Source organism: Leiobunum rupestre, chromosome 7, assembly GCF_980474605.1.
Source record: "Leiobunum rupestre chromosome 7, qqLeiRupe1.1.hap1, whole genome shotgun sequence".
NCBI classification, from domain to species: Eukaryota; Metazoa; Arthropoda; class Arachnida; order Opiliones; family Sclerosomatidae; genus Leiobunum; species Leiobunum rupestre.
This window is the reverse complement of record NC_143390.1, coordinates 23,603,351-23,626,215: the sequence shown is the minus strand read 5'-3', so window position 1 is coordinate 23,626,215 and position 22,865 is coordinate 23,603,351. Positions and strand designations below refer to the sequence as shown.

Below are 22,865 nucleotides of genomic sequence, written 5' to 3'. Positions count from 1 at the left end.
CGAATTAGAAAGTCTGGGATCATTTCTAAAAGAGCTGTTCCATATAATAAATAACGAGTAATCTCAGCTATACACCAAGTGATGAGCATCATTGTAATAGAGAAATTATTAGTGATCTGTGAAATATTTCTTGATTACCATTACTTGTTAAAAGTATCTCAATTGGAGATTCACCCTGAGAACTGGTTGCACAATTACCCATATAAGGAATAAGCCAGATGAAACTTACCCTAAAAACTGTACAAAATAATAAGATATCAAATACACCTTTACAAACTATTATAAAATAAGATTTCAAAGGTGGTGTTCATCACTTGGAACAGACTTAAAGGTATCTGTCTAAAATAGATGAGGATAAATATTTAAATACAAGGTTCCAATGATAGCACAAAATGTTTCCACTTCCAAGGACATGTTTTACAAAGTGACTTCAGGCTAAGTTAAGGGGCCACACCTGCGTATAAATTTAAGTTTTCCCTCTGCAAAAAAAAAGACTGAAAATTCCCAGAATATGATTGTCCAGATCTATTATCATGAGTTACAAAAGAGGTGGAGCTATTTGATTTTAACACAGATTTTTAAATTACCACTATGGCCCTTTAACAATTAAAATAATCTACCAAATAACTGAATATTTTTCCCTTATTAAAGTACAAAATTTAAGACCAGTGAAATTCTAATGCCATTTCATTTTTTATGCTAGATTCGTTTTTACTTCCTTCTATGGTTAAGCAGTTGACAAGCGAGACGTAATTTGAATAACATTATTTATTAAGTTTTATTCAACGTAAACTGTCTAGAAAACAATGTTTAGTTTGAACCATGTTTTAAGTTAAACTAAGATTTAAGGTAATGGTACGTGGTCCCATACTCCGATGTACAAAGTGTTGCAAAATAATGTAAAACCCCTGTATTTTGGTAAGTAAAAATATTATATCTTACAATAAAAACTGTATAAAATTATATGATATCAAGTACATCTTTACCATATTACTTTTTTTAGTTTTTTGGGCATTATAAAGGTTGAATTTAATTTGTCAATAGGGACTTCTAGAATAAAATTGCTTTGGAGGGAATATCAACCTTGAATTATAACCTTTCCCCAAGTCTAGTGGGATTATAAATAATTTAAGAGATATAACTAAATAAATTTTAATTGAATTTAAAGTACAAAAAATAAAGACCCATAACGCTTTAATATTTCTTAAGCTGCTTTCTGTTTTAGCGATTCATTATACTTCCTTCTATGGCCAAGCATGTAACCAAACAGCATCGGAAAGCCTAAATAGGAAAAAATAAATATTATGTATACTCACTGTAATACTTTTTAAATCTTACCTGGAATATAGCTTAGAATGGTTAAAACAACCAAATAGTAGTAACCAAATGAGAAGTTAGCCGCATTAGGTAAGGTTATAGTGAAGAGTTGCTTCGCACTTATGTAGGGAAGAGCCGCAAAAATTGTTAACATTTCCCCCTAATTCATATTCATGAAGTCAATTAATGGTTACAGAACTATTGGCTACATTCAGTGACTCATTTCTGAGCATTGAAGTTAGTGTACAGGCTTTCTTCATATCCGATAATTAGATCACGAATCTATATAGAATGCGTGCTCGTAGCGTCGTAGGCATATGTCACAACTAAGCCTTACCTTGAAACATCACGCGCTCCTGCGAAATAATCAGAGTCTTAATGTCATGGCTGACTTATACGCATTAATATGGCAACGAACACAAGCAGGCTACAAATTGGATTTATCAGGCGATACCCATTGGAAAAAGTAATGTCACGCTGAGCTCACACTCAAAATAAACCTGTCAAACACAGTGGCGCACCCAGGATTTTTTTATGGAGGGGGCCCTGATTGGTCTAGTAAACTAAGTTGAAATAATTTGAAGACATTTAATATTGCACTCTAGTAATTTACTAGTGCCAATTATAAAAAAAACGAATGAGCTAGCCATAAACCATAAGAGGTTCGGTAATTATATTATTATTTTGAAAAAGATAATATATTTACTGGATTTCATATGGTTTATGCTTCTTCGTTTCTTTATAATCAGTTACTAGGGTTTAATATGTTAGTTATAAAAATGAAATTTACACAATACATTTAAGTTAAATATAGGCTCTATCGGATAAACTCTATCCAGGGTAAATGAAAAAAAATTAGTTTTGTTTAATCTCAGAATATTCTACGTCGCTTTCCCTGCGTTACCTCACTTTTTAAAACAAAAGAGAAAATGTCAAGCAGGGACGGAAAAAAGCGCAGAGTCCACCGGAATTGAAAAGCGTAGACAAACTCGTAGAAGAAATTCGAGAATAAGGAAAAATAAATCATAATTTTTCGGGTAAATTTAAAAAACTGATCATTGCCCGATATCATGGTCTCACTTCGGGAGGACATCGGACAATGATCGGTATTTTTCTGAAAAATTACGAGTTTGTACTCTAACTTTCGATTTTCGTCCATATGGGAATACAACCTTTAAATTTTTTCATTTCATTTAGGGCAGGCCCGCCCCCCCCCTCCCCCCCTTGGGTGCGCCAATGGTCAAACACCAATTTCACACTACATTTATAACATTCGGGATAAATAAACCTAATATCAACCTCATATGATGGGCATTGAAAAATTTACAGCACGTACAACAACCTCTTACAGCTCAACGCTAAAAGCATATTTTTGTTTTTAACGCTGCTTTTAGACAGTTTTGAATGACTGAAAGGAGCCAATAAACTAATAATTGAAACCTTACTGAAACTCCCATTGGATAAAGAACCAGGAAAAAGTTGTACCTAAACAGTTTTAATTTTATGCAATTAAAATAAAAGGATATTTTTCTTTAAAACAAAGTCCTACCTGCACCAGGTTAGAAAGTCTGGGGTCTTTTCTAAAAGAGCTGTAGCATATAATAAATAACGAGTAATTTCAGCTATACACCAAGCGATGAGCATCATTGTAATTGAGAAATTATTAGTGATCTGAAAAATATTATTTCTTTATTAGCATTTAATTATTGAAATAATCAACATTTAATATTTACCTCAAGAATTGGGTGCACTATTCCCCACATAACAAACAAGCGAGACGCAATTTGAATAACATTATTTATTAGGTTTGATTTAACTAAACCCAATACAACGTGAACTATCTAAAAAACAATTTTTAGTTAGTTTTTATCATGTTTTAAGATAAACTAAGATTTAAAGTAATACCTCTAAAGCTTGTAATGTTTGAAAGAATTTGAGAAAACATTGTACATGGTCCCATACCCCCAGGTACGTTTGCTTAGTTACCAAGTGTTGCAAAATAAGTAACAACGTAAAACCCCAGCTATTTTGCCAAGGAAAAATATTATTTATTTTATTTACTTTAGCAAACCAAATATTAAATCTTACCCTAAAAACTGTATCAAATTATAAGATATCAAGTACATCTTTACAATACTAATTGGAGGATTTGATTCTTTCTTAATTCGTTTTTCGGCCATTTTAAAGCTAGCGACGTTTCTGATCCTTTCGAAATTTGGGACAACTAGTGAATTCACTATTTATATTTTCTTTAACGAGTGATGGGGTTTTTCCTTGGTTTTACCCAAAAAACTTCGGACTGGCTCCCCCAAGTTCCCCTTTCCCTCTAATAAGGTAAAAACCGTGATTGGTCTGTTTTCCGGGTACATCTTTCCCTTCCCCATTACATGGCACTGCTATGGGTACATTTTTATTTGGGGAGGGGGGCACACACGTGTCACATGTTGAGAAAGAGCACAAAAAAAAATGCCCGCGGCAGGAGGTCAAACGTTCTAGGCTATGGAGTTTTTGACTCTTTATCATCAAGGTTTTATTTCTAATTTATGTCATTCGTGTTTAAATTTTTAAAAGTTCATTCGTGCGTGGTAAAAGGTGCGACAAGAATCAAGTGCATTGAAGGAAGATAAAATGAACTGATAACGTAAACAATCAAGGTTACAGCACCAAATACACAATCATATAGTGAGTAGTAAAATTGATTTAGTTTAGTTATCTGTGAAATTGCTGAATGGAACTAAAAACGAAGGTCAATGTTTAATTATAATTACTTGCGCTCTACGGTACTTGCGACAATTTTTGCAATAGTCTTCTATATTAGTAATGTATTGTTTTACGGGCCATCAAAATTTATCCATGAATCTGATTATTCATTTGGTGGTAAAGGATCGTGTACTATTGGAAGGTTCGCGATATCCGACATGCAAGACTGTTATCCGTGGCTAAATTGTTATGACATTGAACATGATGTTGATAGGACAAAAGATATCCTTTTACTCAGCAGTGTTGTAAAAATGGTAAGATATGATTTTTATGGTTCAAGTGTTTTATGTGGTTTTTAACTTGTAAAATATTTTCAGATTTATATTTCAAAGTGGAAAAATAAAGAAGTAATTATATCTGAGCTTAGAACCAAAGAATTTCAGTCTGATTTTGAAGAGCATTTGAAGAACTTGCAATTGTTTTCTCCAAATTCTCATATAGTGCAGCTGGTTGGTTATTGCGACAGCAAAGTTATACTGACAGAGTATCATAAATTAGGAAATGCCTTAAATTTCAAGAGCCTCATAATGAATAAAGACTTCAAATTATATGACAATATGTCTACGCGAATTCGCCTCTGTAGAGACTACGCTTCGATTTTAAGTTTCCTTCATGGAGGTGATTTTGGTGGTCCTAGAATCATGTGCGATTCAAATTCTCTGGAGAAAACTCTCACCCAATATCTCCTAACTAATGAACTGGGGTTAGTTGTAGCAGATTTGGATGCAGTTCCGGTAGTTAGTGAAAATGGTACCAAGTGTGGACATAGGGAGCTGATAGGAGATTTCGTTGCCCCAGAGCAAAAATGGCCATTCCCAAATGTTCCTTTCAATGATTCTTTAATGCCATCATACGATGAGAAAAGTGATATATGGAAAATACCCGATGTTTGTATTTGGTTTCTCGGTGATAGTAGAGAAAGTGATATAGTGAAGTTTAGGCTTTACCCTTTGCACAATGCTTGCAAAAATATAGATCCAAAATCAAGACCAACTGCCGAAGATATCCTACGCGAATATCAAACTATTTTGTACGAGTTTATGGAATTATGATTAACATAGTTAATTACTTTTAGAAAATAATTTAGTTTTGAAATGATTTTTTTTCAATTTGGCATTTTATTTAAAAAGTGTGAATAAATTGAAGCCTGAAATAATATACATTATCTGCGTACATTATTTTAACCAAAATATAAATCAAAAAGGAAAACTTTTTATACAACGTAGTGTACATTTACAATTTGCAAAGAGTGCTAATTAAGACTAGCTTCTGTTTAACTATCACGCTGTTTGCGAGATTTAAAAGTACCAAAAACAATAATACTTTAAAATGGAATATTTTAAGTGAGATGTTTTTTCCCAAAACAAAATTTTACATTCTCACGTACTAGAAGTAAAAGACTTCTTCACATATTGAGAAACGTTTTACACATTTTAGAGTTAGTACTAACCAATTAGACAATTTGAATAGTTTATATATTTCACGTAATGTATAAACGAGAGCAAATTGGCACCACATGGAAACTCGCTGCAATCTTGGTTGCATTTTATCTAAAGTCTTAAAGCAGCCAGTTTGGGTTTCTTAACTAAACATTTTTAACATTAATGTTAAGGCACACATTTACATTCAAACTTTAAAGCACCGCATACACGAACTGAAGTGGAAATGAATATTGAGAAATTGGAAGTTTAACAATTTCACTATCAAAGTGGTTAAACATTTTGCTATTTAAAAAAAAATATTTCGTAGACTTCCTATAAGGAGCTTTTAGGTTTTGTGTATTCATTAATAGTGAATCAAGTTTTGAAATGGCATTCAATATTCTAATGTCTATTTCATGTTTTATTTGTACAATTCCAATCAATGAAAAATTGCTTAATATACAGTGGTTTAACTTTACTATAAAAGCAATGATTTTTAATAATTAACTTAAATTTATCACAGATATTCCCAGTGCAAAGGAATATACTAAATCCAAAAACAATCATTATGAACTTATTACAAAAGCTTTCAAATTATATAAAAAATACGCACTTCTTTTGATTAAAAATAAACCAAAAAAATTTACAATCTAATTTGGCTGTGCAGAAGTGCTAATTATATATATAAAAAAAATTGAAACTAAAATGAAAGCGAAAAAGGTGATATCTTTCATCACGTTGTGCCATTCACTCAATTAACTCTTCCTAAACTTGTCACGTGTATGGAAATAGTTTTATCGTACTAATAATCTATTGGAATTAATTAGTTTTGGACTGCTTCTTTCTGGTTACTTTAGTTTTTGTCCTTGGTAGTGTTGCGTACACGGAACTCTGAAATAGGGTGCAATACAACGATATAGAAGGGGAAAATGAAGAAACGCAAATCGAAGATAGAGTGATAAAAGCTTGCAAATGAAAGCCCATGCTACATTGATTAAAAACTTAACAAATAAACAAATAATAAGCCCACAACCATTGTTAGTTCTTTCTCTAAATATATCTTAAATACTATGATTCTGAGAAATATTTATAAATATTCACATCATCCTCTTTTTGTTGACTCCTAGTTCTGGTATGGGAGGTGGATGCGGTTGAGGGTCCTTCACCCAATGGGTTACTGCGCGTTGCACGGACACTTCTGGTCCTCCTTAACGTACTAGTTTCTGACACTGGTTCTTTGGACCTGCTAATGATACCTTAGTAATGTTACTAATATAATTGTTAAGTGGGAAATGACAAATGTACGTACTTATACCTAGAGGGTGATCTAGAGTGAGATTCGTCAGCTGAATGAGATTGGTCAGTGTACATTAACTCCCCATCAGACTGCCATCTATGCGACAAGTTGCTGCTTTTTTCAGGCAAGCCATCAATGTCATCCTCTAAAGAAATTTGGAACAGTGAAAAATTGTTAGTTATATAACCTTGAGGATCACCAAACAATAGTCAAAGGATCTCGGTATCCTTTCACCTATTGTTTGGTGACGTGACTTCGAACCTAAATGGTTATCAACTTCGGGTAATGTAGCGGAGTACTGTAGAGAAGGTCTCATCATGCCAGGCCCAGTTAGATCAGTCATGCTGTAGCTCTTTTTAAGGTGGCTCACTAGCGTCTCCTGCCCCTATAGATTTCAATAAATTATCGTTGCCCAGTTATTGAATGAAAATGGTATAGTAGAAGCACTTACGCTTTTCAAAGCTGATAAAAGCGAGATCGATTGGGTTTATTGTTATAACTTTAATGGCGCATTCAAACGAAAATAAATTGTAAACTACAGCTTTGTAACATAATATTAAAGGCGTAAATCAAAAGAAAAGCAAAAGAAAATAAAAGCAAAGAATTTATTTGTATTAAAAACCTATATATCATCGGCTAAGTCCAAATAAACAAGCAAAAAAAAACAGTTGACAATTTTAAGAGATTAATTTACAATATTAAAAAGAGGATTATTAGTTTATCACAGTTGTTTAATTTTTAAAATCATTGTCAAGTTGAGTTTAGCTGTAGAGAAGTTCGTAACCATTTCTCACGTTGCGAATTTTGTTGAGAGATCTTAATCAATTTATATTACGAAATGCTATTGCGTACTACCAGGTGGGTGTTGTTCATTAATATCCATAGGCTGGTCGATGGGAGTTATGAAACGTTGCCTAAGTTTGACAACCTCGTTATGCTCAGCAGCGGCTTCCAAAACCTTTTTCAATACCAATAAAATTGGCTCAACTTAAAAAAAAATTCAAATAAAAATGCCCAGCACACGAGTGACATGCGGTTAAATTATAAGAAAAAGCCACATCCTTTTAACGTAACAATAAACCCAAAGTTTCCCTTTTAACTAATAATTATTTTACCTTTAAGGCTGTTTGCATAACTACGGTAGTTGCGTATTGAAGACCTTTATGGCCCAGCTGTAATACAGTCGTGTAACCTTGGTCCCGGGCTCTGGAAATGTATTCGTCTATTTCCTAATTAAGAAAATGTTTCTTAGTTTTCATACGTCAAAAATGTTCCTTAAGGTTTTTGTTAAGATTAACGAAATTAGGCGCACTTCCTGTTTAAAATTTTGCATGCTTTATTTATAAATATTTTTTTAGAAAACTAGGTAAGACATTATTTAAGTGTAAAAGTACCCTTTCATGCTTGTTGAACTGAGGGTGAACAAACTTCCTATAGAGTATACTAGAGCCTTTAGTAGCGGGTGACAGTAGCCACACCAAAAACAATATTTTCATTTCGTAATAAAATGGTAGCCTTAAAATTTATAAATATAGTTACAATCAATAGTAATGTAAAACTACCCGAATAACTACGAACAATTACCAAAATGAAACTAGCATATCCGCAAACGTTTCTACGCAAGAAAATAAAGCAAACACAATCCAATACATCATCCATTTTACCTGTAATAAGGAAAGAGTAAAATATTTTATTAAATTTCGTGCAAAAATATATAACTAAATTTAAATTTGTGAAAACACTAAGTAACTCTTACATATTCTTTCACATTTTTCGTCTTAACCGCTTTGTAGGATGCGTATGCGGGATACAAGGTCCCAAAAACCATTCTGTAAAATGAAAACAATGGCTTAGAAAAGACTGGTAGGGCGGTTGATACGAAGAGATGTAACAGGGCCAAATTCGTCGCGGTTGCAAAAACGACCGAATGTTTGTTATCATCCTCTTCCGGGTTCGCGGTTCGTTTGGGTTCCAGGGCCAGACATTCCTGACTGGGCCCTGGTCGTTCGGGTTCCATATTAAGGGCAGTTAATAAGGGGTTTATATCCAACGGTTTCTGTTCCTTGACAATGATAACCTTCCTCGACGTAGTCCAATGTCACTCTTTTAAGAGGGTAGAACTTTTTGCCAAAAATATTTTCTCTGCTCCCTTCGTAATGGTTTCATGACACGGAGCCAGTGGAAAAAGATATCAGATATTCCTGGAGGAGCGGGAGATAAATACCCAGGCATCCGCGCGAATTCTTTTCGCAGCGACTATATTCTTCCGAATAATGACGGTAGGAACACCTGCTTCAGCGTTTAACAACTATGGCGAGGGAGGTTCGGTAGCGAGCCAACATTTACACGCCAACGAATAACCTTTGTTTACGAAGGATGACACCGCGATCATTGTAATAGGAACGCGACAAATTATTCAGTCATTAATATCGCGTAACAAAGACGTCATCCGATTCTTTTGTTTCGTTTCTTGATACGAGAACAAAGAAGGGCGGGGATTATCGCCGAGAGAATCGCGTCCGCTCTTGAGCTTCCTTCAGATCGTGGTCTCGGGTCGTCTTTGGGGATGAGCGTCGGTGTAAGAACATTGACAGCTCGTAGTTAGTCACAGTCGCGATCGAAGCGACAATTTTTCTCCCATCTTTTCCCGCGCTTCCGAACGTGCGAGGTTCAAGATGAATTTAGAAGAATCTGGGAGGATGAAGAGGATGGAGAAAAGAGAGTTCGGTGGGGCTTTTTCGGCGTTGAGGGGGGAGTCATGAGGGGGTGGTACTCGACGGGGACTTTTTTATTCGGGATGTATTGGGTGAGGAATAGGCGGGAAAAGCGTCCTATCGGGGGTAGAACTGGAGTGAGAGCGAATGGCCGTATTTGGTGCACTGGCGCCGTTGTCGTCCTCGCGAGCTAGTTTGCACGAGGAAACAATCGATAAAAGCGCTTCGTAGAAATCGAGCGAGGTTTGACCGGCGGAAAAAGGGACGCGCTGTTAATGTTAGTTCACCATTACGAGGGTCATATAGCGACGGAATGCTATAGAAGTTCCTTATATAAACATTTATACGAAGGAAAAAGATAAATGAAACAGTTTTTTAAAGTTAAACCGCGCGAAAGGTCGTAAAAATCTTCAGAACGACCTTTTCTCGCTACTGTGTTTTTCCGGATTGTTGACGAGGGGAGTCGGCGGGGGCAAGCAGGGTCGCCAACGAAACGGACTGCCGCTTAACGCGTAACTGGAGTGGAGACTTTATCGAGCGAAACGTACAAGCGTTTTCGCTTTGGAAAAACGCCTCGATCCTTTCTCGGCGAAACAAAATATGAGCTAAAACTTAGCCGTATTATTTTTTTCTTTAAAGCATCGCGAATCGTACTTTGCCAAAATTTAGACACATTCTCTACCAACTGGTGCCGAATTTCCCTCACCACCGCCGTTTACTAACTCCCGGGCGCACCAAAAATACACGCGTCTTACCAGATTTCTCTACGCGATGAGGCACCTCGGGGGAAAGAGAAGGGAATAACGAATTAGCCAGATGCAGACTGTCGCTATGAGAAAAGCTCGCTAAATTGTCGGGAGAAAAAAATCCTTTGGAAATTTGTAACCCTTGTATGACACACACGCTGATTTATACTATAAAAACGGCGTTTTTGTATTATGTATGAGAAACGGCGAAACATTATCTATTTTCGGCATCTAAGAGACTCATTACGCTCTAGGTAATTTAGCCCCTCGTGGACTTGTAATTAACCGAAAATACCACTACGTTTCCTGCATTAATTTTTACGAGATTTACAAAACATCTGCCCGTTCCTATCTTTTTCTTTGACCCCGCATCTCGTGTATAACTAAGATTTTTTACTCATTTCGTGTTTTGAAGGGCTGGGGGGTGCAGCATCACTGATTTAACCAATACGGCTTCAAAAAGCAGTTTTGTACGTTATTAATGTCGAGTAAAATTTGTGGGTGCCTACGGGTTTTTGTTACAACGCGTAGAGCTTAAGCTCTCTAAGGGGAAAAAATGGGGTCATTTTATAAAAATTTGAATGGATTTTGTCGACCGTTGATTGTGAGTGATAAAATATTTCACTCCCAGCTACGCCTAGGAAGGTAGGCGTTTTGGGGGAAAAATTGGATTTGTTTTTTAAAATCATTGACAATAACTTCTGACCCCCATCCTGTTTCTGCGGTATATCCCTTTACATTAACTTACAGCCTTGGGCGACAACGCCATGGCAACTCAAGTGGAGCATTATTATTACCGCGGTACCTCGGTAAAATACGTACGAGGGTCAAACCTGAGAGCGGGAGTTGATAATGCTTTCATTTGGGGGAATTATTCTATATAATGGTGTAAAAATCACCCCTAAATGGTAAACATTTCCATAATAGGCCTATTCACGGGACAATGATTTGGTACAAGGTCGTGTTTTTATATAGTTTATCGAAATCGCTATTACTACCAAAATAACAGCCTTTTAAGGCCCGTCACCGGTTACTTTTGATACATCGAACAAAGGCTCGCCCCTAATAGTTACCTTTCCCTGAAACACCTACATTGTACTCTAAAGAAATGTAATCGGTTTTTCCTTGACTAAATTTTATATTTTCCCCGATATTCATATTTGCCCTTATTTTAATTTACACAGCCTCAATATTACTGGTTTTTATATTAAAAAGAATATAAATTATTACAATATATGACGAAATTAGAGTTCATTGGAATTTGAATGTCAAAGCCCTTTGTCCTCTAACACATTTCTAATAACCGTTTTTTTTATTAGTTACGGAAAGTTTATAAATAATTAAAATTTTTATTTAAAGTTAAATTAGTTAATTTAAAAACAAAAGCTCTCGTATGGTAAAACCCAAACCTAATACACTGCCGGACGCTTCCCATGAATCCTCGTCCCATTATGATTTAATAGCTAAGCCTTGTACGTTTTCAATAAAGTTCAGATTCAACTTACATGATAATTCTAGAAATGAAGGCGGAAACCATGATCAAAAGACTGTAATGTACACTATTTACTGTGGAATATCAGTTGTTCGCGAAGCACATGTTGTAAATACAGTCCAATTTAACTTAGAACGAGTTCCTTATCAATGCTTTGGCCTGTCAACCGATTCCAAAACAAACGAAACCATTTTGATTCTGACGTCGCTCGCGTTGGAAGCAGCAATGCTGTCCTCTCTCGGAAAAACTTTGAACTAAGAGGAGAGTCGTCCCTCTGGCGGGATTGGCGGAGAAACTGATTTCGGCAGACCTGATTGGCTGCTTACCCGAAAAGACAGGGTTACGCTCGGTAGACGCGCGATGCCATTGAATAATAACAGTGTACAGCTGAAATCTGCAAACTCCTCCCTCTGATATAAATCTGTTTTCAAAACTCCAATATTATCGTTTTCGTTATGAAAATAATTACGTTCTTAGTAATGTAAATATATTTTCAATTTCAAAAAATAGGTTTTGTTAAATAAAGGCGATTTAAAAACGGTCGATATTTTAAAATTTCGCTGTAAACTCGATTTCGGTATATCGCTATGGAAGCCACTCCTTAATCGCGGGATTGGTTCAATTTTCGAAATATTTGCACTATTTTTGTATCGTATTTGGGGGCCGCGGATGTGGAAAACAAGAAAGTGATTCGGCCGCCGTTCTACTTTACTCTATCAGCGTATTATCACTACGCGTCAGAGGACGTGGTCTTGTTTTGCTTTCAGCTGTGCCCGAATATTTTTCCCTAAAAGTTATTGAGAAATCTTAAAAAATTCATACCTGCGTGTATGATGAGCAACATGGATACTTGAGATGTGCCATGGCATTTAAGTATAGGGAAGAAATAGTCGGTAAAAGATTTATTTGTGTGTCCACTCCCAATAAACTCAAACTTCCGAAAATATCCGATTGGGAATGGAGAAGTGGTATCATACGGGCAGCAACGCATAAGGATCCCAAGAATCAGGATTTGACAGTGAGTAGGCTTTCCAGTTCCTTTACGCCTAATCCGAACCCGGGCTTATCAGTTTTTCGCCTAAATACGTCTATATTTATTAGCCTAATCCAAGGAACAAGTCCCGTTGGTTTTTTCGCGAAGCGTCTTTATAATAAGATCAAATCTGAATTTTATAAAATTCCAGGAATGTCTTCCTGGTTAGTCCAGTACCCCCTACAATCTTTCTTCAGTGCATTTTGGGTTTTTAATTTTAATTTTTTTCTACGACACGATGTTTATTTATTGACGGAAATATTTAAATTTGCAGAATTAGGTGCAATGTGATGTTTTAATTATTTTTTTTAAATGTTTTGTGTAAAATTGAATATTACAAATAGTATTACTATATTGAAATGTTTGTGGTTGCGTTTATTACAAATTCACTATTTTCCTATAATTTTTATTAATTTTTTGAGTTAAAAATTTTTTATTTATTATTGTAAAGTATTCTATACATTTTTGCATTTGAAATTTAAATGTTGAAATAAATAACTTGTGGTCTGAGCCAACTCCCCTTTTGTAAAATCAACTATTATTAACTTAATTTTGTTTTTGTTTTTTAAAAAGCCGAATCTCATCGAATTGTTTTATTAATTACTTAGTTTTATAATTATTCAAATTTAGGTCTTCCTGGCCAAGGTTTAATAACCTTGTTTATACCTCTTAAGATGCAAGAGTTATTTCTAGGTTATTTCTCAAAAATACTGTGAGAAGCGAGAATCACGCTGATAAACAATTAATGCACTTTGAAATTAGATAAAATCAGAAGTGTATTATGCAACTTCTGCCCCATATTATGTAGTCTAAAGATAAAGTATAAAAACTGATGTGACATATACGAGATATTCTGCCAGATATTTTATTACCATTTATTTGTATTCATTTTAAAATAAACTTGTTAATGAAAGCAAATGTTTCAAGGGGAAAAATTTATATATTTCAGACACGAATAATAATTATATGGTTTTGATAAAAAAAATTAATTGAAATTAGTTTGGTAGCTTGTACTGAAAAATCAGCGTATTATCTCAGCGCATATATTAGTAATTAGACCTTGATATTTCTTGTGGGTCACGGAGAAACCGAAATCGTAGAATATCAGTCGGCTTTTTAGTCTTAGTAGCACGTGGTTATTTTGGCAAAAAGGGTAGTGGTGGAAGTGTCCTATTTGGATATATATATCACGCCGGGGTCTCTCCTTTAATAAGTTCAAACGTACAAGTACATGTAGATTATTACCCAGATTGGGTTGCGTCATCGGAGGGTTCGAGTTGCCATAGCAAAAGGCGAAAGGCCTCTTTGGCGCGAAACGGGAGGGAGGGGCGTCGGAATTCGGGAAAGGGGGAGGGGGGGGGTGTAGTGAGGCCCCGTTCGACGCCGCTGCGCGTTCGCCCGAGAGCGGGAGGTTATTTTCAGGGGGTTGTTCGAAGACTCGCGGGAGGTTATTCGCCTCTCTACACGACCATCGACGCCCACCTGACTGTTCTCCCAAAAGCGAGCGGTCGCGTGTAGTCTGCTCTTACACGTCGCTGCGAGTGTGTTGGATGCGTTTTTAGTTTTAGTTAGCCCAAGCCATGTGAGCCGCCTTGCAGCGTTTGAATCTGGCAACATTTTTTCGATCCCACTTTGTATTTTGCCCCCCTATTTTTCCACCCCTTTGAATGGGATGATGAGGGGGGAGTCTCTATATTTTACCCCCACATTAGTTTTATTTTAATATATATATAATGTATTTCGTTATGTAAGGCTTTTTTTAAGAAAAAGAATTTAACTCTTCTTACGTGGGAGGGACACCACGCGTCTACGGTTTGTTGTCACCAAATTGACCCGCGTGTGTGGATTTAGTTATTATTATAACCAGAAGTAAATGAACCGAAGTTATCAGACTGCTATACTCCCCATGTTGGAGGAGTTTTCCTTATGAAGTTACATTTTTACGTCGAATTTGAAATTTTGCGCGCTCCTAGGCCGAAAAAAACATTTTTGTTTTTATGAAACCATTTTTTATACATATAAATAGCTATACTAACAAATCCCAAGTGCAATTTATCACGTCAAAAGACCGGGATGGAAATTAGCTTTTATTTTACTCGATTTTCTCATCATTTTCATAAGGAAAACGCCCTCCGATTCTGAGCGTTATTTCAATAACTTCGATTCATTCACTTCTGTTATAACAGAATGGAATTCCCATAATTTTGGTTTCGAAATGGATTTTTTGGACAATATTTTTGGTATATTTCGACTTAAAGCGTGGATTGAGCTGGCACTTATTTCACGGAATAAATTATGGGACTAAATGATTTAAATTAATATTTTAACGAATCGAAGATTATATATTTTTAATTCTATTTTTAAGGTTTTGTTTACGATATGTTGAATCTTAAATTGATTTTAGTAATTACAAACTGATTTTGAGATATGAGTACGATTTACTCATTGATATTTTTAGTTTTTACACTGATTTTGAGATTTGGAAACTGATTTTGGGTTTAGCAATTTGATTTCCAGATTTCTAAAATCATAGGGTGTACATTGCCAGGGCTGTAGAAAGCGGGCCCGGACACCAAGAAAATATTAATTTCGGGCCCCAATAGAGATGTAACTATTGGATATAACTATACAATTTAGTGGGAGGGGAGTATACGTCGTTGGTTCCAAATTGGGCCCTAGGGTCCTATAATTTCTATAACATCCTATATTTTCAAAAATATCCTAGAACGTCCTATATTTTCAAAAATATCCTAGAACATCCTATATTTTCAAAAATATCCTACAACATCCTATATTTAAAAAATATCCTAGAACATCCTACATTTTTAAAAATATCCTATAACCTCCTATATTTTCAAAAATATCCTATAACATCCTATATATTTTTAGCAAAATCGCCAAAAAGTCCTATAAAATCCTATAATTTTGATATTTTGCCTATTTCAAATCCCGCCACTCACAATTGGTCAGTTAAATTTCTAGATTTAGCTTTAGGATAAATTCCTATACGAAGTCATTTTAGTCTATACTTTTGTTATTGGTAACATGGTTAGCTACTAGTATATTTTTCTTTTTATGATAAAATGGTTAAATAGAAGTGAATATCAAAGATTTATTTAACTAAATATAGATTTTGTTTTTCAATGCACGAAGTTAGTAAATGAAATATCATATGTACTCCTATAAAATCCTATAATTTTGAAAAATAGTCTTATGAAATCCTATAATTTTTAAAAATAGTCCTATAATATCCTATAATTTTGAAAAATAGTCTTATGAAATCCTATAATTTTTAAAAATAGTCCTATAATATCCTATAATTTTTAAAAATAGTCATGAAATCCTATAATTTTTAAAAATAGTCCTATAATATCCTATAATTTTGAAAAATAGTCCTATAAAATACTATAATTTTTAAAGTCTTATAAAATCTTATAATTTTGAAAAATAGTCATATATAAAATCCTATAATTTTGAAAAATAGTCCTATAAAATCTTATAATTTTGAAAAATAGTCATAAAATCCTATAATTTTGAAAAATAGTCATAAAATCCTGTAATTTTGAAAAATAGTCATAAAATCCTGTAATTTTGAAAAATAGTCATAAAATCCTGTAATTTTGAAAAATAGTCTTATAAAATCCTATAATTTTTTAAAATAGTCCTATTAAGTCTTATATTCTCAGAAATATAATCCTATATTTATATTAAAAAAAATTAAATACTTTGATTTCTAACATGTTTTGCACTGTGGGACCCTTATATGTTTATAGATTCAAACCCGCATTTGGTGAAATCTCAGTGTCAACCACCCTCGGGAGAACCTCTGCCGAAATATAGTTTTCCAGACCGTCATCAACGTATAAACATGTTAGGGCGGGCGTGGGTGGTGCCAAATAATGTTTAAGCAACGCACCTTCTCTACGGGTACGTCAAGCCTTATTCTACGCTTTTCCAAGCATTGTGCGAGTGTATACGTTCCCGTTCAGACGACGCTGCTTAAATCGTCTATTTTACGCGTATAGGTGTACAATTAGATTGTTATCAATCGTACATCATAACAACCCATTATTTCGTTGTCTGCTAAAACAAATTTTTATTCGCTATCTTAGAGCAAATGTCAAGCGAGTCTAAAAACCCTTATTTGATAAATTAGGGTTTAGTTTTAAATATAAAATAATATAATTAACCTAAATATATTAAAAATAAACAGTTAAAAGTATTAAATATTAAGCCGGCCACCTGAATTAATTGAATTAATGTTTTTTAAATGTCGCTTGTGGACTTAGGCCTAAGGTGGTGCCTCGGGTATTAGCCCAGCTGATTATTATTATTATAATAATTATTGTAAAGTTAGTCTAATGTTAAAACACTTGAGGATTTAGTGTTGCGTGACAATTCTGTTAGCGTTTAGTGGCAGCGTATTTCCAGATCCTTAAAATAAAATTATCGCGTCATGAAAAAAAATATCGATTTCAGAAAACAATTATCGTGTGCCTGAAATTGGTTTTTGCCAATTTGAATTTTCTGGAAATATTGACATTAAACTTGGCCGAAGTTATCATTGTTATGGTTATGGCAGAAGTAAATGAACCGAAGTTATCAGACTGCTATACTCCCCATGTTGGAGGCGTTTTCCTTATGAAGTTACATTTTGACCTCGAATTTGAAATTTTGCGCCCTCCTAGGCCGAAAAAAAAGAACGTTTTTGTTTTTATGAAACCATTTTTTATACATAGAAATAGCAATTCCCAAGTGCAATTTATCGCGTCAAAAGACGGGGATGGAAATTAACTTTTATTTGACTCGATTTTCTCATCATTTTCATAAGGAAAACGCCCTCCGATTCTGAGCGTTATTTCAATAACTTCGGATCATTTACTTATGGTTATGGGCAATAACAAATCTATAATAAGGTTTAAATTAAGTTAGGTTAATAATCTCAGAGTTACCACACGTTAAGGAAAAGTCGGAGAATTTAAAAAATGGGCCTATAAAGTCAGGGAATTTTAAGAATTTGTATAAAGTCAGGGAATTCAGTTTAATATTGACACTTTTTTAAGGTAATCTTACTCTAGATTTATTTCAAATTCTGTTATGATTATTTAGATCCTCTAAAGGTTTTATAACGTTGAAATAACTTTTGTACTGAAATATAAGCTAACTTCTGATAAATGTAAAAGTTAATACCTGTCTAATTTTAGCCTTAAAAAGTCAGGACAAATAACTTAAAATGGTCTGGAAATTGGAGAATATTGTGTCTAATTGCTGTCAAATTAAAAAATGATCGTATCCGGGTTTGTACAGATCTGAAAATATCAGGGAAATTGATTGGCGGGAAATTCCTTTTTTTTATTAAATATCACTACAAATTTACATCAATCAAGTGGTTAGTATAACTACTTTATCAATAGCGGGGGGTACGGTCTACTTAGTTCTTTTATTGGTATAGTAAGGTTATTGATTCCAATTGGCACGACCTTAAAATTGTCGTAATTTTGAAGTCTTTCACGGGCGAATGAAATCTTACATATTAAAAGGTATTCCTTAATAATTTACTAGGAAAAATAAAGGAACATATTTCGTTTCCCGCTCTGTCATGCACGTGACCTATATTTTTGGCCAAGACGGGTACTCCCCCCCGAAGTCACGTGGATTTTAAATACTTATCTACGCGAGGCGTACTTACATTTTGTTCCAGGGAAACTCGAATAATTTTGACAGTTTTCAAGTGGCCAATAGCCAATGTCATTATGCTGGAATCGCACGTGCCAGACTTATGATTTGAATAAATTTTGATCGTTGCTAGGAGCAACCGCGTTCACTTTAGAAAACAAACAAGGACAGACGCGCGCGTTTCGCGTCTGCTGGGCGGGGTTATAGCTTTTCAGAGTTGGGGGGGGGGGGGGAAGAGGATTAATAACTATTATTGCCGGTGAGTTGCGCGACTGACATAATGACTTGTCAACAGCGTTGCCGGACAAACGATAATTTTAATATATGTCATAGCTAATTTTTAGGTGTTATTGCAATAGTGTTATTATATTGTACTCTGTTTTAGATAAACTACAATAATTTTAGGATTTAGAAATTTAATTACTTGTAGGAAATTTTGTTCCGAATTTTCGAAGAATTGTTTTCATTTACACTATTTTTTAATTCGATTTTAATGCATATCTTTGTATTTCAACTTGCAAAATGATGCCTAGAGGTATTAAACAAATTATTTGGCGTATATTAGAATGGTGTACGCTTGTTGAAACCTAATCTAACTCAGGGCTGCCACAAAATTTTCAGATCCAAATTCCCTGATTTTTATCTATTCTCCCTGTCTTTTTAAGGCGAAATTTTAATTTTATATTTTAAGTTAATAAATTTAAATGTACTTATATTTCAGTAAAAAGGTTATTGCAATTTGAAAAAAATTTGCCAAACTTTCAAGAAAATAATAATCATAGAATTTGTCATAGATCTAGAGTAAAATACCGTCAAAAAGTGTCAAGATAAAATTGAATTCCCTGACTTTTCACAAATTCTTAAAATTCCCTGACTTTTTAGACGTTCTATAACTACGATTCCGTACTATTTTTGACTACAAGTTTTTACGACACAAAAAAATACTATTTTATTTTAACAGGTGGCTAAGTCTAACTTATTTTAGCCCTATGATTTGGGTTAGGACGGTTCAGAGTGTCCCCTACAAATTTTTAAGACGATCTAACATTATTTCGCAATTTTCGCTGGTTTACCCAACGATACAAATCTTTGAACGGGAGAAAACTAATCCCAACCACGGACTGTAAATTTTAGAGGACGAGTAATATTTAAGTAAAAGGATTTAAGTTAAATAAAAATTAGAATTTTACTATATGTAAAATTAAGTGTAGGATTTAAGTTATACTAAAATTCTAATATTTATTTAAGTAAAATTAAGTGTAGGATTTAAGTTAAATAAAAATTAGAATTTTAGTATAAGTAAAATTAAGTGTAGGATTTAAGTTAAATAAAATTTTTAATTTAAGTATAACTTAACCCCTACACTTAATTTTACTTATACTAAAATTCTAATTTTTATTTAACTTAAATCCTACACTTAATTTTACTTATACTAAAATTCTATTTTTTATTACTTAAATAAAAATTATAATTTTAGCATAACATAAATACTACACTTAATTTTGTTTTCTACTGTTATTATTAGTCGGTGGCGTCATCTACCGCAAGTTAGCGGTGAGAATAATTTAAGCCAGTAGCGCTATATACCGCTAGCGTGAAACGAGTATAAACTGACGACATTTAAAATTATTATAGAAATATTTATAGGTTTTTAGTATAATTTACTTTTGTTCAATTTCTAATTAACGTGACATATAAGACATATTTTTTCGATCCGTCAAAAGAAATCAGAAGAGTTGACGAAAAAAGTCGACCCGACCGATCGAAAATCAGGTCGCTGTATCCAACTAAATGTTCCGATTTTATTCGGAAATAAAAGGTGTACGCTGGTGTAGTGTAAATAGGGCTTAACTCCAATATTCTGAAATGAATTTACCGCCAATTTTCAAGCAAATGATAAAACGTTTTCTAAAAAAACTCGTAGTAAACTTGATATGACTCGTGATTTGTTTTGTGCAATTACCGATATTTTAACATTTCGTTTATCACAAGCGCGTGCCATTTCATTGTTTTAATGTAACGAGCAATTTATTTAACCGTACTAAACGACTTTATTAAAAAGTGGGTAAAAATGCCGACCCTCCCAACAGAATTTGAATTTATATGAAAGACCAATAAGAAACTGCTATTTCGTTACAAGTCGTTTGAAACGCAGACGACTTGTAACGCAGGGCACCAGAGGTCCTATAATTCATATAAAATCCTATATTTTCTAAAATGTCCTATAACATCCAATATTTTTAGCAAAATCCTCCCCAAAAGTCCTATAACATCCTATAATTCTGATACTTTGCCCATTTCAAATCCCGCCACTCAGTTAAATTGCTAGATTTAGCTATAGGACCAATTCCTATACCGAGTCATTCTAGTCTATACTTTTGTTATTGTTAACATGGTTAGCTACTACTATATTTTGTGATAAAATGGTTAAATAGTTTCTATTTTTTATGTGAAAATCCACGATTTATTTCTCTAAATATAGATTTTGTTTTTAAATGCATAAAGTTAGTAAATTAAATAGCATATATAAAATCCTTTAATTTTGTAAAAATAGTCCTGTAAAGTCCTATATTTTTAGAAATATAATCCTATTTTTCCTGTAAACGGAAACACGAAATTACGCGATACAGGAAGTTCGTCTAAATATAAATTAAAATTTCGTAGGGTGGGTCGACATTTTTATCCACCTTTTATTATAATGGTTATCGGGAAACATTTTATACTACGTTTTTATTATCTGAATTAATTATTGTTTTTCATTGCCACTGCGCGTGGATAATTTTGTTATCCAATGGGGTAGCTGAGAAGATATCTCCGCGTTGCGTACTCTTGATAATCATATCAGATTATATTTAAGGGTAAAACTTATCTTTTGACTTAATCAAAGCATTTTTAAATGGAGAGTAGGCGATCATTTTAGGCTATTGACGTTTCGAAATAAAAAGACCTTGATTAGTCAGTTAAGCCTAACGTCAGCCTTTTTTATGATGAACACGTAATTTTAATACAGTTTGAAATTATTTTATAATATACTGCGTATTGGGAAACAAACTTTCACTGTATATTTATATTTAGTTCTTATCTGGTTCTGTTTCTTCGTAGTTATAATAAAAACTAATTATAAGTTTAAATTTATATAAATTATATATAGTTTTATGAAGGTTATTTTACAGGGTTGCCACACGTCAAGGAAAAGTCAGGGTATTTAAAAGTGGGCCAATAAAGTCGGGGAATTTTAAGAATTTGTAAAAATCCAGGGAAAAGTCAGGGAATTCAATTTTATCTTAACACTTTTTGAAGGTAATTTTACTCAAGATCTATGACAAATTCTATGATTTTCATTTATTTCCTTGAAAGTTAATTTAAATTTATTAACTTCTGATAAAAGTGAAATATAAAGTAAAAATTTTGGCCTTAAAAAGACCGGTAAAAATCTCTTTAAATGGTCGAGGGAAAACAGGGAATTTGAATCTCAATTTTGTGGCAACCCTGTTTTACAATAGTTCTGAACTAAATTGTGATTATTAAACGTTTTTATACGTTGTAATTTCAAGTGTATTAGTGTAAACATAATTCCACCTTTACACTGCAATTCATTAAGAGAAGTTTGTGAATTTGAATATGAAAATTTTATGACAACCCGGTATGGTATGATTGAATATTGTGTTAAAGTTCCCATTAAATTGCTTGCCTCGCGAATAAACGAATATTGAGATTTAACTGAAGGAAATATTCTTCAAGTCAATAACCAGTTGTAAACTCTTCCACATTTGAAATTGCAATAAACAACGTGGAATTTGAATTTGAGTTATTCGTTATCACCCTGTTTTATTTTATGATAATGTCAAATTGGTCTAGAGGGCTGTTATTTCGCAAAAGTAATGGTGAAAAACACTACGATGACGTCATGTTGAAAGCTATTAGTAATTTTATCTAATAAGGACCACTTTACTGCATGGTCAAAAATGGTTTATAAATATTTTTAATGAAAAAGCCACCCTTTTGGAGGAAAGTCCTGGCCAGTGACCAATAGTGGAAAATTGGAAAATAGTGGCTATTAAAAAAAAAATTGCATTTCAAAGCTTCAAAAAGTAATTAGAATTTAATTTTTAAGAAGTTCATTGTATAAATGTATTAACTTACACCGAACTTAAAATGTTAAAATTAATTATTCCAAAAAAATTATCAGACTCTGACCATTCCTATGCATATATATTTGCCTTAAAGGGAATATAACCTCTGGTACTTCTGTCGCCCTCCAAGGGTTCCAATATCGTCCGCTGCCTCCCATGGCTTTTCACACCGGCGGCGCTGATAATCGCTGATTGTGAAGGGAATAAAGGAAATTGATGGGGTCTTCCATAAAGAACGCGTTGGAGGTTCTATTCCCTTTAAGTAGCCCAAATCTG

At 33.8% G+C, this 22,865-nt stretch overlaps 4 protein-coding genes across 11 annotated transcripts in view; 2 read left to right on the top strand and 2 right to left on the bottom strand.

Moving 5' to 3' along the window:
* Window positions 1-1,138: 1,138 nt before the first annotated feature.
* On the bottom strand, window positions 1,139-3,744 carry LOC149935228 (very-long-chain (3R)-3-hydroxyacyl-CoA dehydratase 1-like). Its single transcript, XM_090154209.1, has 7 exons — window positions 3,406-3,744; window positions 3,223-3,340; window positions 3,051-3,158; window positions 2,867-2,988; window positions 2,763-2,802; window positions 1,339-1,477; window positions 1,139-1,281 (listed from the first exon to the last, which is right to left on the bottom strand). Exons 1-7 carry the CDS (start codon window positions 3,495-3,497, stop codon window positions 1,205-1,207), a joined length of 696 nt encoding a protein of 231 aa, XP_090010335.1. The 5' UTR covers window positions 3,498-3,744; the 3' UTR covers window positions 1,139-1,204.
* Window positions 3,745-3,753: 9 nt separating this feature from the next.
* Window positions 3,754-5,257, top strand: LOC149935227 (protein O-mannose kinase-like). 3 transcript variants are annotated; one of them, XM_090154203.1, is made up of 3 exons: window positions 3,754-4,002; window positions 4,195-4,331; window positions 4,395-5,257. In XM_090154203.1, exons 2-3 carry the CDS (start codon window positions 4,236-4,238, stop codon window positions 5,127-5,129), a joined length of 831 nt encoding a protein of 276 aa, XP_090010329.1. In that variant the 5' UTR covers window positions 3,754-4,002; window positions 4,195-4,235; the 3' UTR covers window positions 5,130-5,257. The 3 variants fall into 3 exon arrangements, with proteins under 3 accessions (XP_090010329.1, XP_090010327.1, XP_090010328.1); XM_090154202.1 differs by having other exon boundaries at window positions 3,756-3,999; window positions 4,201-4,331; XM_090154201.1 differs by having other exon boundaries at window positions 3,754-4,331.
* ReepA (Receptor expression enhancing protein A) lies at window positions 5,234-12,070 on the bottom strand. 4 transcript variants are annotated; one of them, XM_090154207.1, is made up of 9 exons: window positions 11,761-11,831; window positions 8,552-8,624; window positions 8,380-8,459; window positions 8,190-8,310; window positions 7,911-8,024; window positions 7,057-7,180; window positions 6,808-6,940; window positions 6,600-6,744; window positions 5,234-6,389 (listed from the first exon to the last, which is right to left on the bottom strand). In XM_090154207.1, the coding sequence occupies exons 1-9, from the start codon at window positions 11,790-11,792 to the stop codon at window positions 6,318-6,320; spliced, it is 894 nt and encodes a 297-aa protein (XP_090010333.1). In that variant the 5' UTR covers window positions 11,793-11,831; the 3' UTR covers window positions 5,234-6,317. The 4 variants fall into 4 exon arrangements, with proteins under 4 accessions (XP_090010333.1, XP_090010331.1, XP_090010332.1 ...); XM_090154205.1 differs by having other exon boundaries at window positions 5,235-6,389; window positions 6,814-6,940; window positions 11,761-12,070; XM_090154206.1 differs by having other exon boundaries at window positions 5,235-6,389; window positions 6,600-6,741; window positions 6,814-6,940; window positions 11,761-12,069.
* Window positions 12,071-12,468: 398 nt separating this feature from the next.
* The window catches only part of Kdm3 (Lysine demethylase 3), a 175,555-nt gene continuing 165,158 nt past the window's right edge, over window positions 12,469-22,865 (top strand). For 2 of the 3 annotated variants that reach the window (XM_090154197.1, XM_090154195.1), the window contains exon 1: window positions 12,470-12,765. In XM_090154197.1, coding sequence (XP_090010323.1) covers window positions 12,610-12,765 — 156 coding nt within the window. In that variant the 5' untranslated portion in view covers window positions 12,470-12,609. Of the gene's footprint in view, window positions 12,766-22,865 lie in introns of all 3 variants that reach the window. The other variant, XM_090154196.1, reaches the window with a different exon arrangement.

Bases quoted from the DNA above. Each gene is read 5' to 3' on its own strand.
- LOC149935228 (XM_090154209.1), bottom strand. From the start codon at position 3,497: ATGGCCGAAAAACGAATTAAGAAAGAATCAAATCCTCCAATTAGTATT. The intron at 3,341-3,405 runs GTAAGATTTAAT...TTGGCAAAATAG, and splicing joins AATTTGATACAGTTTTTAGG to CTGGGGTTTTACGTTGTTAC. The intron at 1,282-1,338 runs GTAAGATTTAAA...TTTCCTATTTAG, and splicing joins CATTCTAAGCTATATTCCAG to GCTTTCCGATGCTGTTTGGT.
- LOC149935227 (XM_090154201.1), top strand. From the start codon at position 4,068: ATGTTTAATTATAATTACTTGCGCTCTACGGTACTTGCGACAATTTTT. The intron at 4,332-4,394 runs GTAAGATATGAT...AAATATTTTCAG, and splicing joins TCAGCAGTGTTGTAAAAATG to ATTTATATTTCAAAGTGGAA.
- ReepA (XM_090154207.1), bottom strand. From the start codon at position 11,792: ATGGTTTCCGCCTTCATTTCTAGAATTATCAT. The intron at 8,625-11,760 runs GTAAGTTGAATC...TTCATTTTACAG, and splicing joins TTCATTTCTAGAATTATCAT to AATGGTTTTTGGGACCTTGT. The intron at 8,460-8,551 runs GTAAGAGTTACT...TCCTTATTACAG, and splicing joins CGAAAAATGTGAAAGAATAT to GTAAAATGGATGATGTATTG.